The 17,822-nt window shown below is 41.3% G+C and overlaps 1 protein-coding gene across 2 annotated transcripts in view; it reads right to left on the bottom strand.

Annotated features, from left to right (window-relative positions):
* Window positions 1–17,822, bottom strand: part of LOC148540319 (neuronal acetylcholine receptor subunit alpha-7) — a 252,249-nt gene that overhangs the window by 92,280 nt on the left and 142,147 nt on the right. The window contains exon 3 of one of the 2 annotated variants that reach the window (XM_088443254.1): window positions 9,408–9,452. In XM_088443254.1, coding sequence (XP_088299380.1) covers window positions 9,408–9,452 — 45 coding nt within the window. Of the gene's footprint in view, window positions 1–6,541; window positions 6,612–9,407; window positions 9,453–17,822 lie in introns of those variants that run through there. The other variant, XM_088443263.1, reaches the window with a different exon arrangement.

The raw sequence follows: 17,822 nt of genomic DNA, 5'->3' as shown, positions 1-17,822 counted from the left end.
GGTTATCCTTTATGTTTATGTCAGGTCAGACGATGGGGGAGGGACGTGTCATGCTGCATTCTGCAGCATGACATTGCTAGTGACATTTCCTGTCAGCCCTGCAGTAGGGCCACCAGGTAATGTCACTAATGTCCCGCGAGTGCACGCATATCATGGGTACATACAGTACAAGACAATGTACCCAATATGTTGCTCCAATCCATGGGATAGGATGACATATCCTCTAGTGTGTACCCAGCATTATTGCCTCAGCTAAATCCCTAATTTCTGCTATTTACAATACAGTATGTTAAGAGCCTGTGAAAATCCAATAAAAGAACTGGGGGAAGTGGATGGAGCGAGACATGGGGGAGATCCAAGATTCCAATGAGTGGTCAGATATCAGACTTAGGGCCTGATTCAGCAGTTTTGCAGTTACATCCATGCAATTATGGTAATGCAGCAGTGCATTGCATGCAATAATGTTCCACACAGCATTGGAACATCTGCGTGTCCCCCGGCCAGCTGAGTGACCATGGAGTCACGCAGGCTGGTGATCACAAATGAGGTAAAGAGGCCAGGAAATCTCAGCCAACAGAGATCCTGGCCTCTTCCCTCCCCCCCACAAGCAGCAACACGCCTCTGTTTTGGAAAACAGTGTCCATCAACACACCCCCCCACCACCAAATGGCACCAAACTGTCAGTCACTGTCAATCCTTATTTTGAAGATAAGACACAGTATTAAATTTGTCTGCCTGGCTATTAGCTAGATTGAAAGCCTTTTTTATTTAATTGCATGTCAGAGCAAGTCACTAGCGGGTCATGTGTGTTTTTTGGGGGGTGGGAGGTGTGTGCTAGTGAGCTATCTTTAGTGGTGGGGTCCTAAAAGGAACAAGTTGTGTAATTCTCCTAAGTGGCTTTTATATTGCCAAGACCAAAGGAATGCCTACATGGAGAAGTCATCCCATTGTATTGAGTAATAAATTGGTAAACAAGGGGGTGTGGGAAGTCATTTAATAAAATACTTTTTAGACTTTGCCCAAGTTCTGTATTTATTTTAAAAAAAAATTGCCTGGGCATGGTTATTCTCCAAGTGCCATCATGCCCTGGCAGCCTTGGTGATACCAGTAGTTCACTTATACAAACAATATTAATTCTAAAATGACACATTACCTCTGTACCCAATGCCACCAGTAGTACAGAGGTGCACTAGTGCTATTGGTTGGACCCAGCCGTCCGGCACTCGGGATCACAGCCGTCAGAATCATTACGCCGGCATTGGAACAGGGTTAGGAAACTGGCACCTGTCGGTAGGTATCCAAACCCTCCCCATGTCCATACTCTAATCATAACCCTACCTCAATGGTGCCTAACCTAAGCTCCCCCCCCTAGTGCCTAAACCTAACCTTCCTGCACCCTAAACCTAACCCTCCCCCCTTAGTGTCTAACTCTGACCCTCACCCTAGTGCCTAACCTGAACTCTTAACCCTAACCACCCCCCAACTCTAGTACTTACCTAGAAGCATCTTGAAATCAAATCACATTTTTGCTCTCCCATTGTATTATTCCTTACTACTTACATGCTGACTATAAAGCAGCATTTTGGTATAATTGTGTCACATGAATGTGACCACATTAGCATTTACATGATTGGGGGTATGAGCTAATTGGTCCTTTATTTCTACAATGGAAAGATTTATGGAAGAAAGATGGGCAGCCATGAGGGGAATCTATAGTGTTATTAATGGCTATCATCATGTCACTACTGTATATGCACTTGAATTTGAGGGGGAAGAGTTATTTGCAATTACCATTTACTGTACATCCCCATCTGTCATGACAGATAATAAGTGAATAAACGTATTAATTATATACTGTAGGTTGATGGATAATAGAGGTAAGTATATTTATACTGACTATATGTTTGGGCCAACAGTTTTTTTAGTGTGGCTTCTGCAAAGCTGGTATGATTAATGTACACTTCTAACAACCTGATCTAGATTTGAAGAAAATAACATCAACAAAGGTGAATCCATATTCTCACTGCTACATGAGCCTGCTGACTGCATAGCCTGGACGTTCAACACTGGAATCTGTTTGGTTGCTACAAAAACTTTGTGCATCACTTTATACTATTTGTGCTGCCTCTGTGCTTAACAGATAATCTTAATGAACATTGTTTATGTCAGCTTACCTCTCTAATAATGTATTTTTACCTTGGCTCTTTTGCCTAGTCTTACATTGTTTAGCTACTACCACTGTCTACTCTAATATTCAATTTCTGCTCCCATCAAATCTCCACTTTTTCTAAACTCTATAATATATTTTTGTTGTGCTGACACTGTACCTCATCCTTACCATGACCATGTTGTCTTCAACTCCTCCCTTCACTCAGTTTCGAACTAATCTTTTGTTCTACCCTCTGATTCCACCTCTACCCTTTCCCCTGGTCTCCTCCACCTCCTCCTATCTCCCCTCTCTCTGCCTTCCTCCCCCTCTTCTCCCATTACTCCATTTTCTTTATCTTATAACCCCCAAGGATCCTACTACCCCACTGCTATAATCTCTTTTCCCTCACTTCTCTCCCTGTCACTTTACCCCACCTCCATCCACGTCTCCTTAATTTCCCTCCCAGCCCACCTCCTACAGCTTCCCCCCCTAGCACAGGAGCCTGAATGATCCCTACACTCTATTTACCTTGGTCTCCCAAAGTAATCTCCTCTCCAAGCTATAGCAACCCTGACAATCTAATTCACATTTCTCCTATCCACTCTGTCAATCTATCCTGTGCCCTCTGGAATGCCAGATCAGTCTGTAACAAACTGGCCCCCACCCATGACCTTTTCATCTCCAACTCCCTGAATCTCCTTGCCATTACTGAAACCTGGATTTTACCCTCTGACACCACTTCTCCTGCAGCTCTCTCCTATGGGGACCTCACCTTCTCCCACGCCCCCAGGCCTGGGGGACGCCAATTCTCCATATTTGAAGTTCATGCTATACGCCTCTTCCAACCAGTACACCTCAGAGTAGCTGTCATCTACCGTCCCCCGGCCCTCCCTCCAAGTTCCTTGATAACTTTGCTTCCTGGCTGACTCACTTTCTCTCCTCAGACATTCCCTCTATTATCTTAGGTGACTTCAATATTCCAATTGATATCCCCACAGAGGGCCTGATTCAGACCCGGTCGCTAGTGCTGAGCGCTCGCAACCGGGTCGATGGTGGCCGAGAGGGCATGCGCTCGACGGAGCCGGCACCGTCGTGCGCATGTGCGAGATCTGGATAGCAATGGGCAATCCGTCGCTCTGGGTCTCGTACCAAAGGGGGCGTGCTGTCGATGTTGAGTGACAGTATGCCCCCTTTGGTGGGTGGGCCAGGGGTTGGCTGCCCAAACTGAGGCGTTCCCATGTGAAATCTCTCTGGGGCTTGCGGCAATGAGACCCTACCACAAGGGTCTTGTCGCAAGCCCGATGGTCGCGATGGTCTTGACCATCGCAACCATCTTCCTGGCCGCTCGCTATAGCTGTGGGTGGTCACCCACAGCTATGCGAGCGGCCAGGAGGCCATTCTAAAAAAAAAAAAAAAAAAGACCGGCCCTGATTCAGAGCGAGCGCTCTGTCAGAGTGTCCGGCTCTGAATCAGGGCCAGAATCCACTGCCTCCAAACTACTCACTCTCACTTCCTCATTTGGCCTCTCCCAATGGACCTCCTCACCCTCCCATGCAAGTGGGCATTTGCTTGATCTGGTATTCACTCACCGTTGTGATATTTCTGCCTACTTCAATTCCCCATTTCCCCTCTCTGACCATCACCTTCTCTCTTTTAACCTATCCCTCCCTCCTTCCCCTCTACCTCTGAGAGCCACCATCACTAAGCATAACATTGAAGCTATTGACACTGCTTTCTTTTCTTCCCTACTAGACTCACTTCTCTCCCCTATTCTCCCTTTCTCCTGCGCTGAACATGCTGCTTCCCTATACAATGCCTCCCTTACTTCTGCTCTTGACTCTGTTGCTCCGGCGATCACTACTCACCCTCGCAAATCCACACCTCAACCCTGGCATTCCAAATGCACCAGATACCTGCAAAAATGTTCATGAACCGCCAAGTGACAGTGGAGAAGATCACGCTCTCAGGCAGATTTTCTCCATTTCAAATTCATGCTGTCATCCTACAGTGCTGCCCTTTCCCTCTCTAAAGAGTCATATTTCAAGAATCTCATCTCCTCCCAGTCCTCAAATCCCCAGCGTCTCTTTTCCACATTCAACTCCCTCCTCGGCCCACCCCCTCCTCATCTCCCCTCCTTGCTCTCTGGAACTGACTTTGCTACCTATTTTACATCTAAAATTGATTACATACATCAGGACATAATATCCAACCAGTCCCCCAGATCTCCACCTCCTCCTTTCCTGGATCTCCCCTCTCCATCCATTTTACTGACTCTGACATCCTTCTCCTTTGTGACTGGAGAGGAAGTTAAGGCCCTTATCCAGTCCTCCCCCCCTTCCATCTCTCCCCTCGACCCTAACCCCTCCTGCCTCCTCCACTACCTCTCTTCTTCTGCCTGCTCCCATCTTGCCCACCTCCTTTAATCTCTCCCTCTCTTCTGGCACTGTTACTTCTGCATTCAAGCATGTCCTTGTCTCCCCCATTCTTAAAAAACCTAACCTTGATCCTAACATTCTCTCTAACTACTGACCAATCTCTCTCCTCCCTTTTGCCTCCAAACTCCTTGAACGTATTGTTTACAACTGCCTCTCCACATTTCTTTCCTCCCACTCCCTCCTTGATCCTATTCAGTCTGGCTTCTGTTCTCTCCACTCCACTGAAACTGCCCTCAAAAAAGTCAGCAATGACCTCCTTGCTGCCAAATCCAAGGGCGACTACTCCCTGCTCATTCTCCTTGACCTCTCTGCTGCTTTTGACACTGTGGACCACCCTCTACTGCTGCATATCCTTCACTCCCTTGGTCTATGTGACACTGCTCTCTCCTGGCTGTCCTCTTACCTCTCTGACCACTCCTTCTCTGTTTCCTCTCACGACAACTCCTCCCCATCATAGCCTCTTACAGTAGGTGTTCCCCAAGGTTCTGTTCTTGGACCTCTCCTATTCTCTCTCTATACGTCCTCTCTAGGTAAACTCATCCGCTCTTTTGACCTCCATTATCATCTCTATGCTGATGATACTCATATCTACCTTTCCTCACCTGATCTTTCCCCCTCTCTACTGACTCGTATCTCTAACTGTCTCTCTGCTATCTCTTTCTGGATGTCCCAGTGATTTCTCAAACTTAATATGTAAAGACTGATCGTCTTCCCACCCTCCCACATAACATCATGTCCCACTATTTCTTTATCAATAGATGGCATAACTATCTCATCTAGTCCCAAAGTGCGTTGTCTTGGAGTCATCCTGGACTCTTCCCTCTCCTTCAAACCACATATTCAGAACCTCTCGCAGTCCTGTCGTTTCCATATCAAGAATATATCAAAGATCAGACCTTTTCTCACCCAGGATGCCACCAAAACCCTCGTACATTCACTGGTCATCTCCAGATTGAACTACTGTAACCTCCTCCTATCTGGCCTCCCCAAATCCCATCTCTCTCCTCTCCAGTCTGTGCTCAATGTTGCTTCCTGGCTCATCTTCCTCTCCAAATGCTCTACATCTGCCTCCCCTCTCTTACAAGCCCTCCACTGGCTCCCCTTCCCATTCAGAACCCAGTTCAAGTATCTCACACTCACTTACAAAGCCCTCACCCATTCCTCTTCCATTTACATCTCTGATCTCCTCTCCCTTCACTCTTCTGTCCGCCCTCTTCGTTTACTTAATACACGCCAAGTTTCATGCCAATTGATTACTTCCTCCCGCTCCCACCTCCAAGATTTTGCCCGCACTGCTCCCCACCTTTGGAACTCCCTCCCTCTCCCCATCAGACTCTGCGCCTCTCTACAATCTTTCAAATGAGCTCTTAAGACCCACTACTTCATTAAAGCCTTCCAGCTCTCATCCTAACTTGCTGCTACATCTTCCTTCCTCCCCGCCTAACCCATCTGTGTCACTCCTGTTCATCTGCCCCTCCCTTAAAGAATGTAAGCTCTTTCGAGCAGGGCCCTCAACCCTCTTGTGCTTCTCCCTACTGTAATTTAATTTATCTCTTACTCCCCACTAGGGCAACCAACACTTGGCTGCTTATGTGTGCGTAAAGGTCGCTAATATAGCAATGTTTATTACACATTTATTTATTTTTATTTATTTATTTATTAACAGTTTCTTATATAGCGCAGCATATTCCGTTGCGCTATATAAGGATATTCCATGTCCTGCTTTGTATTGTATTGTAAGTCACTGGTTACTTATTTGTTCATGTACTTTGTAAGGTGCTGCAGAACACTTGTGGTGCCATATAAATAAATGATAATAATAATAATGTGTGTATGGTTAACACTTTTATCTGGAATGACTGAAGTGATCTGAGAGGGTTAAGTTGCCACCATGTACAAGAAGAACATCCTACTATTCAAGAATTATAATAGAATTATAATGGAAACTTCAACTCACAGTTTTGAAATACTTTATAGGCTTAGAATTGACAAGAAATGATGCTGCAAATGACCGGCATTTAAGGTAATTCACATAATTCATGTCATTTAAGCATTTCCTTTTCTGTATTCCAATAAATTTGCAGTCTTAAAAAGAACAATTTCTCTGATTGCTATCTTTATTTCTGTAAACCTGTGTAAAAGAAGCTTACAAAGTATTTGCAATTCAAAATGCTGCAAAGAAAAAGATTCACCGATGTATGTTTACCAACAGGAAAATAATACATGCTGACTTAATTAAAGTCAGCTTTTCCATACCCTCCTACCTACAGAATGCGGACAGAACCAATATGCATAATAATAAGGCCTATCAATTCGCTAGGAACAAATGCCTTCACTGAGGCATGTGAACATGCTCCGCAGGGCCAGATTAAGAGTAACACAGGTCTGGGGCTGAAAATAATCAGAGGCCTATTGTAAGAAGCATAGGAGCTATCACCAGTGCTTTGTAGGTGTGGCCAGTGCAAGGTGGGTGTGGCCAGTGCCATGTGGGCGTATACACCCCTACACTATCAGTTCAAATGTCAACTTAAATACATAAAAAAATTGCATTTTTTTTGTGAGGTAATTAGAAATGCAATTTTAATCCTTATGATTTATGGCCGACCATGTGGCCAGCTACAGTAGGTGGCTGATCAACATCATGCTGTTGTGATGATGGGCCTATTTTTATCTGGAGGCCTGGAGCTGTGGCTACATCTGCCCCATTGTTAATCTGGCCCTGGTGCTCCACACCTTAACATGTTACAATACTGTAGTTCCTAATAAATTGATTAAGTGCATTCTCTTAATACTTGGCTTAATCCCCAAAAAATGGCTGCCTAAATAATGTGTAGTTGATAGATTTAACAAAGTATCTTTAGTGCAAATCTTGAAGATCCAGTATATTTTTTATATGTACTTCCCTAATACTGCTACAATCTCTATCAGCAGAGACTCCTTATCTGTCTGGCAGCGGGGTCTGTAATTGTACACATGCACAGAATCACAATCCCGTCCATGTGCACAATTTTAGCAAACTGGCCGGCTTCTAGGGTCTGCAACAGCTGCAGCCCACAAAGCTGGTAAGGGCTGTCATAATAGCAGGGGATGGCTTCCCATTTGAAGCGCTCTCTGCTATCACAGTCTTTATGGCAGCAGGGGCATTTTAAGAGAGAAGGGGGCACGTGTGCAGACTGAGTGCGTGCCCCCTCCTCTCTCTAGCAGTGCCGCGGCGGGTGCAGTAGAGTAAATTCTGGCTTAGTGCCAGAATCTACTGCGCATACGCAAGTCACCAGAAAAATAGCAGTCACCATTTTCCCAGTGATTTTTGCCACCTGGCACTCTTGATTCCCTTCCTACCTTTCCACTTCATCCATCTCTGTCCCACCTCTAATTCCACCTCTCCTTTTTTCCCTCTACCTGTTGGTGTACCCCAAGAGTCTATCTTTGGCCACCTTCTATTCTTTCTCTACACATTTCACCTTGGAAATCTCATCAGCTCCTTATGCCTTTAGCATCATCTCTATGCAGATGACACTTAAATCTACCTCTCATCCCCTATCTACCTCTCATCCCCTCATGCCTATTTACCACCTCAGCCTGGATGTCCTGATACTTCCAGAAAATCAACATGGCTGAGACAGAACTTACAGGGTCCCTGCACCTCCTCCCCTCTTACTCTCCATTTATAACATCACCCTCTCTACTGTCTCCAAAGTCCACTGCCTTTGTTATCGTCGGTCTCTTCTTCTCTCGCTAATGCTGCTGCCCATCTCTCTGGCATTATGGCATCTGCTTTTCCCCTCTGCAACCTCCTTCACTGGTATCTGTACCAAAAGAGCTCTTAATCAATACTTCCCCACATAACTCTACATCTTAATATCTGCCCACACTCATTTACGCTCTCTGCGCTCCTCCTCACATCTTCTCGGGTTACTTTCTACCATGGGAAGATTTCTCCCACAGCACCCTTCTCCTCTGGAACTCATCTCCTGGCCAAGTCCAACCTACTTCCATTCTCCCAAACTTTGAATGACCTGTAAAGACACATTTTTACTAAAGCCTACCAGCTCTCCTCTTAACTTCTTGCCATCATTTTCCTCCTACTACCAAGTCAGTTCTCTCTCAACCTGTTTACCGAAATCTGGTATAATGTTAGCTTTTGGAAAGGGCCCCCTTTCCTCTTTTGTGCTTATCCTGCACTATCTTTACAACCAGTGTTCCTTGTATCTTGTCTCCTTCTCCCCTTCTGCAAATCTGACACTATCTGCTCACCAAGCAATGGGTACAGAGTCATTGAGAGCTGTTGTCCCCTTGTGATTCCCCCCGCCTGCTGACTTTGGCTGCAGCGAGTTGCCCTACCTTTACCCCCTGTTCCAATCACTCCCTAATTGTGGTTTTTACTTCAATGTTTATGCTCTATATTGACTGTTATGCATTATATTTATGCTGTTATCTTATGTATACCTCCTGGATGGTTCTGCATATACCTTATAGCACCTAACAATTAAAAGATATAATAATAATAAAAATAATAATAATAAAATATTACGTGACAACAGTATATTCATACATTTCACACATTAAATAAATCTAATCAATTGTACTAATAGAAAGTTATCTACCTAACAAACATTACCATAGTACAATTATTACTATAGTGAATTTGTTAAAGATATTTATTCTTTCTAAATTTAATTTTACTATCAAAATTGCACAAAAACTAATTTTAATATAAAATATTTAGACATCTTCAATTTATGAATAATTTTCTATTTAGAAATCCCATACATTCTAATAATAAAAATAATCTGATGTCTAATTCTGAAAACATAAAATCTTACCATTTGTAGCCATATATTCGTTGTTAGTACCTGGTTTTTTTCATCCTAAAAGAAAAACAAAATTTGTTTAGAGAATAGAAGCCCCCCAGTTAAATTCAATTTATTCTTTTGTACTTTTGAAGAATATAGATTGCTCCCAAGGCACTATTCCCTCTAGCATTTCTTGCTAAACTAACTTAGAATGTTGCCTCTTCATCTGCTCAAAAGGATTTTTAAATATGTAAAGTACATTATTCTATAATAATTTAATAATGTCTTCCCAATCACTTGAAGAATAAATTCTTTACATCAGACAAGCATAAAGTCTATAAGGGTCATTTATAAACTGCAAATATCTTACAAAGGGCTATTCATGACTGCATTTGTGGACTATGGGCCTGATTCAGAATTGTAAACTAATGCAAACACACTAGCGAATTTTGCTGCTTAGCAATTTCTAAAATTTGCTAATGCCTCAGCTGGAGGAATTTGTATTGAGACGCCCACCGGAAACCCTCGCAGCTGCCTGCAACTGTGTACACAAACGCAGCATTGGACGCAGATCTTGAAAACATTGACTCCTCGAGTGAGTCTATGATCACCCAGAATGGATGTGGTAACTGAGATGCTGGAGCTTTGTTCTCTGCGTGTACATTCGCAAATGCTGGCTAGTACATGCCAAGGAAATGGCCGCCTTTTGACCGAACTCATTGTAACAACCCTCAAAATGGTCTCTTCCTGTCAATCAATTGCGAGTAAATCCTCACAGTGAGCCCGTTCATTCACTGTGTAATGCGCAATGCGGCGGCAACACATGCGCAGACTACCGATAATTGCTCATCTGTGTGAAAATCTACATAGCGTTCAAGTCCACATCAGGCCCAATGTGCCTATTTGTACAGAAGTATACATGAATTTATACATAAAACTGCAGAGTAGATCCATTTTACACAGTATGATGGCCGGACCAGATTACTCCTGCACCGAACGGTAAACTAGTTTGGGTCTATTTTTAAACTCTAATGTCATTCTAATAAGGTATAATATAAACCAAACAAAAGTACAATAAGGAGAAGTCACATTTTAAGCAAATCACAGCCAACATTCTTACATCTCATATCATCAGCATTTAACTATCACAATCCTCTGTTTCTCAGGAATTAAAGCAGAAAATAATATATATTTTTAGAAGATGTAGCTGCAAAAAGTACTCCTGGGACAAAGTGCTGAGACAAGAGATGTTTATTTAGCATGGTTTTTTTTTTCAAGTGTAATGAACTCGTAACAATATTACCTTCATAAAATTTCCCAGTAGCAAAAATTTTGTATAGTTTAATAAATAAAGGTCTTTATATTTAAATCAGAAGCTAAATAAATCAGTTTGGTTTAAGATATGCATCTTTTTCGCCTCAAGTGGAAACAGGAACAAAGCATAGAATGTGTGAACTTTTATCAGTGCCTCTCCGAGGCTCTCATGCCACGGTTACTGCTCTTTAGAAAGAGCTGCCTGAAGAAAATTCCAGCCTCGGTGCAGGAGCACTTGATAAACCAATAGGCTGATCAGTCTGCAGCCTAGGGTGCTGGGATCGGGAATGCCACTGAGCACTAAAACTAAGGATGTCTCTGAAAGACATCTTCTTGTACTTACTGCTGTCAGCGGTTGCAGCCTTCTATGAGCTACTGATGCCGCAGTCAGTACTTGCACACAGGAATGTTCACTTTATGTTTGTAAGAGGCAGGACCACCCACCAGACTTGCAATTTATTCTGGCACCAGAGTCCTTTTCATCTAACAGGACCCTGTAGAGACATGGCTAAAATCACTGTTACCGCTGTTTATAGAGATTTGTCCTGTGATGGGGATGTCGACATCGCTCCTGTCGACATGTTGAACAATGTTGACATTGTGACGTCATCATTATGAATGCCGACAAGGTAACTGTCTGTAATATGACTGATATTGATTAAATGGCATGCATTCAAGATTGTGACATCTTTTTGCAAGTTGCTATATTAGTGACCTTCTTGTAAACATTACACTATTTATTACTAACTGTGCTTTCGCAGAGTGTGGATTGATAGACACACAGTAACTAAATAGACAATTAATAGATAAAAACCAGAAGGTAGAAAATGAAAGGTCGACCGGGACAAAAAATCATCAGGGTCAATAGGTTGACAGATAATGGTCGACATGGGCTTAGGTTGACCGGGTCAAAAGTTAACAGGAAAGTTGACGTGGATTTAGGTCAACAGAATCAAAAGGTCAATATGCAAATGGTGATACAGAAATGTTGATGTGTTTTTTTTGTTATTTCAATCCAAACCTTCCCCCTGGGGCCAAACCCAACCCCCCCCCCCTAGTATAGGGGTGAGCAATAAGCGGCCCCCTCAACTGTTGTAGAACTGCAGATTCCAGCATGTCCTGCCACAGTATTGCTATTTGGCCATACCAAACCTGTAACAAGGATTGCTGGGATTTGTAGTTCAACAACAGCTGGAGGGCCACCCCTGCTCTAGTGCTTAACCCTAACACTCCCCCTAGTGCCTAACTCTAATCATCCCCTTCAGCAGCCTAACCCTAACCTTTTGCATGTCAACCTTTTGACCCTGTAGCCATGCAAATGGTCGACACAGAAAATGTTGACATGCAGGTTTATTTGTTATTTCAGCCCTAATCCTAACCCTCCCCCTAGTGCTTAACCCTAACCCTACCCATGGTGCCTAACCCTCCCCTGGTGCCTAACCCTAACTGTCCCCTTCTGCAGCCTAACCCTAACTTTTCACCACATTTTCTGTGTTGACCATTTCAATGTCAACCTTTTGACCATGGCAACCTTTTGACCCTGTTGACGATTTACCTGTCTACCTTTTGACCCTGTTGACCCAAATCCCTGTCACCCTATTCAATGTCTACCTTCTGGTGTTTATCTATTTACTGTCTATCTAGTTACTGTCTACCTAGCATCTGGATACTGCTTTTTGAATTCTAATTTATATTTATTGATCTTTGTGTAATGTAATACTACATTCTGCTGTGAGATCAAAAAATATTTTATTATCTCCAGTCTTTACATGCACCGACTGCAGTGGTGCCTGTTTTTACTTCTAATGCTGCATGTGCTGGTTTTATGCTAGTTGACATATTAATATATTGGTTATGGTCTTAAAAATAGGGGAAGAGTGCTCATAATACATAAAGTCAGGTGCATAAATATTGGGACATTGACAGAATTTTCATATTTTGGCCTCTATTCACCACTACAATGGCTTTGAAATGAAACAAACAAAATGTGCTTTAACTGCAGACTCAGATTTAATTTGAGGGTAATTACATCCAAATCAGTTGAACGGTGTAGGAATTACAACGGTTTCCTTATGTGCCTCCCACTTTTTAAGCGCCAAAAGTAATGGGACTATCAACTCAAAAGCTATTTCATGGACAGGTGTGGGCTATTCCCTAAATTATTTCATTATCAATTAAGCAGGTAAAAGGTCTGGAGTTGATTCTAGGTGTCACATTTGCATTTGGAATCAGTTGCTGTCGACTCTCAATATGAGATCCAAAGAGCTGTCACTATCATTGAAGCAAGCCATCATTAGGCTGAAAAATCAAAACAAACCCATCAGAGAGATAGCAAAAACATTAGGTGTGGCCAAATCAACTGTTTGGAACATTCTTAGACAGATGAGACAAAGATCAACTTGTACCAGAGTGATGGGAAGAGAAGAGTATGGAGAAGGAAAGGAACTGCTCATGATCCAAAACATACCACCTCATCAGTGAAGCATGGTGGTGGTAGTGTCATGGCATGGGCATGTATGGCTGCCAATGGAACTGGTTCCCTTGTATTTATTGATGATGTAACTGCTGACAAAAAGAGCAGAATTAATTCTGAAGTGTTTCGGGCAATATATGCTCATATTCAGTCAAATGCTTCAGAACTCATTGGACGGCGCTTCACAGTGCAGATGGACAATGACCCGAAGCATACTGCAAAAGCGACCAAAGAGTTTTTGAAAGGCTAAAAAGTGGAATGTTATGCAATGGCCAAGTCAATCCCCTGACCTGAATCCGATTGAGCATGCATTTCACTTGATGAAGACAAACTGAAGGGAAAATGCCCCAAGAACAAGCAGGAACTGAAGACATTTGCAGTAGAGGCCTGGCAGAGCATCACCAGGGATGACACCCAGCGTCTGGTGATGTCTATGCATTCCAGACTTCAGGCTGTAATTGCCTGCAAAGGATTTGCAACAAAGTATTAAAAAGTGAAAGTTAGATTTAGGATTATTTAGTTTGTCCCATTACTTTTGGCCCCTTAAAAAGTGGGAGGCACATATAGAAACCATTGTAATTCCTACACTATTCACCTGATTTGGATGTAATTACGCTCAAATTAAATCTGAAAGTCTGCAGTTAAAGCACATCTTGTTTGTTTCATTTCAAATCCATTGTGGTGGTGAATAGAGGCCAAAATATGAAAATTTTGTCAATGTCCCAATATTTATGCACCTGACTGTATATACATCTCTTACTTAGAATACAATACCAATTTTATTCAAGTCCATGATACTTAAACATCCTGATCACTATCCCTGCGAGATTCCCTGCAATGTATATAAAATGCACTTCTGTTGCAATACCATAAAATCATTCAAATATTTATTCCGCCCTTAGGTGCTTATTGTAATATATTTACATGAATAAAGTGATAAAGAAGCTTATCTCAAAATCAAGCCGCTAACATGGATCTATTGGTTCTCACAACAATAGCTCCATAGAGTTGACATGCAGCATCATCTTTTGAATATATGCGCCTTCGTCTTTTATGATTATTAAAAAAAAAGTGATGAGAGAAGGGAATCTTTCTCTAATAAACCTAATACTTATCCTAAAAGGGACCATCACTGATAAAATATTACGTTCCCAGATAATGTTTTTATTGATTTTATTAATCATTCTAACAACAATGGAGCATAAGCAAAATGTCCACTACTATATGGGCTCCAGTTAATTGATATTCAAATGAGAGATTTCTGTAGTGTAGTGACATGGTCTCTGCAGAAAGTCCCATTTACTTCTCCATTACAGGAATGACTATCCAGAGAGACATTTACCCTGTGTACACTGAACTGTGGGTGCTTGCTTAATAATTCACATACAATTCAATTTACACTCAAATTATTTATTCCTGTCCAGTTATCATTGTTATAGGCACAGTGACTGGTCTGATGTTGAGTTTATATGACTGCTTAGCTACACTAAATAAATATCATATTTAATAGCTTTGTCATATTTTGCTGTAGGGCCATTTCAATGTCACATACGGGACATTTGTACAGGCTTTAGTATATAATTTTTTGTTAACACTTAACATGAGGAAGTTAATGTTTAAAAAAGATGGATGTAATATTGAAGTCCTAACTGGGCTTATTGTATAGGTAGAAAATCATTTTTTCTCTCCATTATACCCAACACAATATCACAAACTTTAGTTGTCATGTATGAGACAAGCCAAGTCCACCACCGTTTTGTAAAGGAAATTTCTACATGATAATTCAGCTCAACTCTTTGTATTAAGAGCCTGTGTTAATTTTTATGAAAACCTCATGAGAAAGAATTATAATTTATCTTGTCAACCTATGTTAAAAACTGAAAAGATACACAGCTACAGATTTTTTTACAGTGCCACATAAGAGACAGGGGTGTCTAAAGTGCTGCCCGATGCACTCCGCCCTGAGGTCTGACCGGGACCACAACCACTCATATCCCAGACCAATTGCCACCACTTTGTGAACTGTTCATCTAAATCCATCCAGTCGAAGGCCTGGAACAGGCTCCCCAGGATCAAGGTTCTGCCCAGCATCCCCGGGTCAAGTTCTGCCCAGCATACACCAATGGGAGGTCTAACCGGGGCCCCAACCCCATAGTATCTCTTCTAGGATACAATCTTATCACGATGTGAAGTTTTCATTCAAATCCATCCAGTGGAAGGCTCATAACAGGCCCCCTGGGTCAAAGTTCTGCCCAGCGTACACCAACAGGATGTCTGATCGGGACCCATACCCCCTAAAACCTGGCCAGGATCCAACTGGATCACCTTGCATTGGTTTCATCCCAATTAGTGCAGGGATGTCTGAATGCATAACTGGACAAACAGACAAATAAATAAACAGACAAATTATTTTATATATAAGATAAGCATTATGATGCTAATTATCAAGTATTTTTTAACTGAATTAAAAGTCACTGAACTTGAACAGTACTCTGTTGTTCACTATAATGGGGATAGAAATAAATTTCAACACTTCCTCATAACTGTAAGGGATACAGTCCAGGGGTTGTGGCCATTTGCAATGACCAGGGGCACCATTGGAAACATGACGGTGACTTTAAGTTCATCTTGAGATATGACCTTTAAAATTTCTCCTGGATACGCTTTCTCCTCATATTTCACTACTACCCACTGACCAGTAACAACATTTGAAGTTATATCCACTTGCTGAACACTTGGGTTGGTGCTAATTTTTGTTATACCTATGTGATATAATTTGAAGTGTTTTTACCTTACACTTGTTTTTGAATTCTGTCGATGGACCATCACTCCAAATCACTTCTTAATTTATCCCATTATTGTCTGTCTTGGTAATTTTGCTAGAAAGTGTATCCATAAACACTAAGGGGTATATTTACTAAAGTGAGAGTTTTTAGAAATGGAGATGTTGCCCATAGCAACCAGATTATACTTAACATTTAACTAGCACCTTTTAGAAGATAATAGTTAGAATTTGATTGGTTGCTATTGGCAACATCTCCATTTCTAAAAACTCTCACTTTATTAAATATACCCCTATGATAGTGTATTTTTCATTTTTGGTAAAATCTGAGTAAATAATATGTTATGCAATTAAGCTATTGGTTGAAGTAGTTTATGTAGTTGAATGTATGTAGCTAATTCAGTTGTGGGAAGGAAACATCTAATTAATTACACCAGACATTTAGGTTTAAAATGTTAGTGAAAGAATGTTATTTCTGTTATCTCTTTCTCTGACACCAGTTGACAAATCAGATGATGGTAGCCATCTTTAAAACAAACTTCCAACTGTTAAAAACTAAAAAATATTTATAATGTCATCTGGATTATTTTATTTTAGGGATTGAAGAAGCTAATAATAACATTATTGTTAACAAATAATATATTTTTGAAATTCTTGACAATTTAGTAATTTTTTGGACGGGCCCTGTAGCAAACCATACTGCAGTCCAATATTTTGCAGGACTGTCCAGATTAGATGACCTAGAGAGGGGCCTGCTTTAATGCAAATGTTGGTGGCATTGGGCTAATCTGTGTGTGGACTGGGATAATTTAGGTATGGTTTGGTTGGACAATGGAGGCAGCCTTTATCTCAATTTTGCTTAGAAAATGTTAGTACTGTAGTATGTAATAGTGGCCATTTAATGAGCTTATTTTGAGTACTGCAGAACATATCCCAGAGAACTGCCAATGGTACTGACCATTAGTCCCTGGTAAAAATTATGATTTATACAAATGATGTACCCAGTGACACAGAGGGAACAGCTATAAAATTATCCAAAGGCAATACTGTTAAATTGCTTTTTTTCAACAGAATGGTTCTGTCAAGTCTTTGATATGTATTTGAATTTTATTAGAGAGAAGTTGTTTTAGAATTGTATTATTGACATGTTACCATAATCAGCTAAAATTGTTAAGAGGGTATGTGTTTGTACATATGTGTACCTGCATTGAAGCGTAGTAAAAGTTCCCAAGACCAAAACACAAATACTGGCCTCATCTTATTGTACAGAAGTCTGATATCACATTTATTGACTGGATGTGTACGGTCTAGTCATCCCCTGTTATAACCTGCAGCTTTGATGGTCAGAAGATTTCAGAAGCTTGACACATTATAATATCAACCTTTTTTTCACATGTCCTTACTACACCATTAAACAAAACTTCAACAGTTGATGTATTCAGCACAAAATACTAACAAGGTTTCTGAAACTCTGCCAGAGGCGTGACACTACAAAGTGGAATCATTCACAGACAGAAATACAACAGCAATGAATTCTAAGGACTCTCAAAACTACTAATTTCTATTCATTACTATGCCACTCATCTAAAAGGTATAGTGAGGTGAGATGACAAAAGATCTTTTTCTATTTCATTTATTTGTTGATCCATCTCTCCATAACAGCTCAGTTTCTGAACACAGAAGAGCTACTTATAAATGAAATGATTACAAATTGTGTGCTACATGTCCTTACCAAGTGGGGAACAAGACTACAATAACTACATCAATATTGAGCTTAAAGGAACTTTATTTTTTTTAAAACTTCTGCTTTGTAAGGATAATTGCAATAGAATCTTGTTCCAACCAGATGATTGCGGTGTTTATATAGCACAAATGA

The sequence above is a fragment of the Taudactylus pleione genome, unplaced genomic scaffold (assembly GCF_031769625.1).
Source record: "Taudactylus pleione unplaced genomic scaffold, aTauple2 ptg000019l, whole genome shotgun sequence".
In the NCBI taxonomy this organism is placed as follows: domain Eukaryota; kingdom Metazoa; phylum Chordata; class Amphibia; order Anura; family Myobatrachidae; genus Taudactylus; species Taudactylus pleione.
This window is presented reverse-complemented; position numbering and strand designations above follow the sequence as displayed.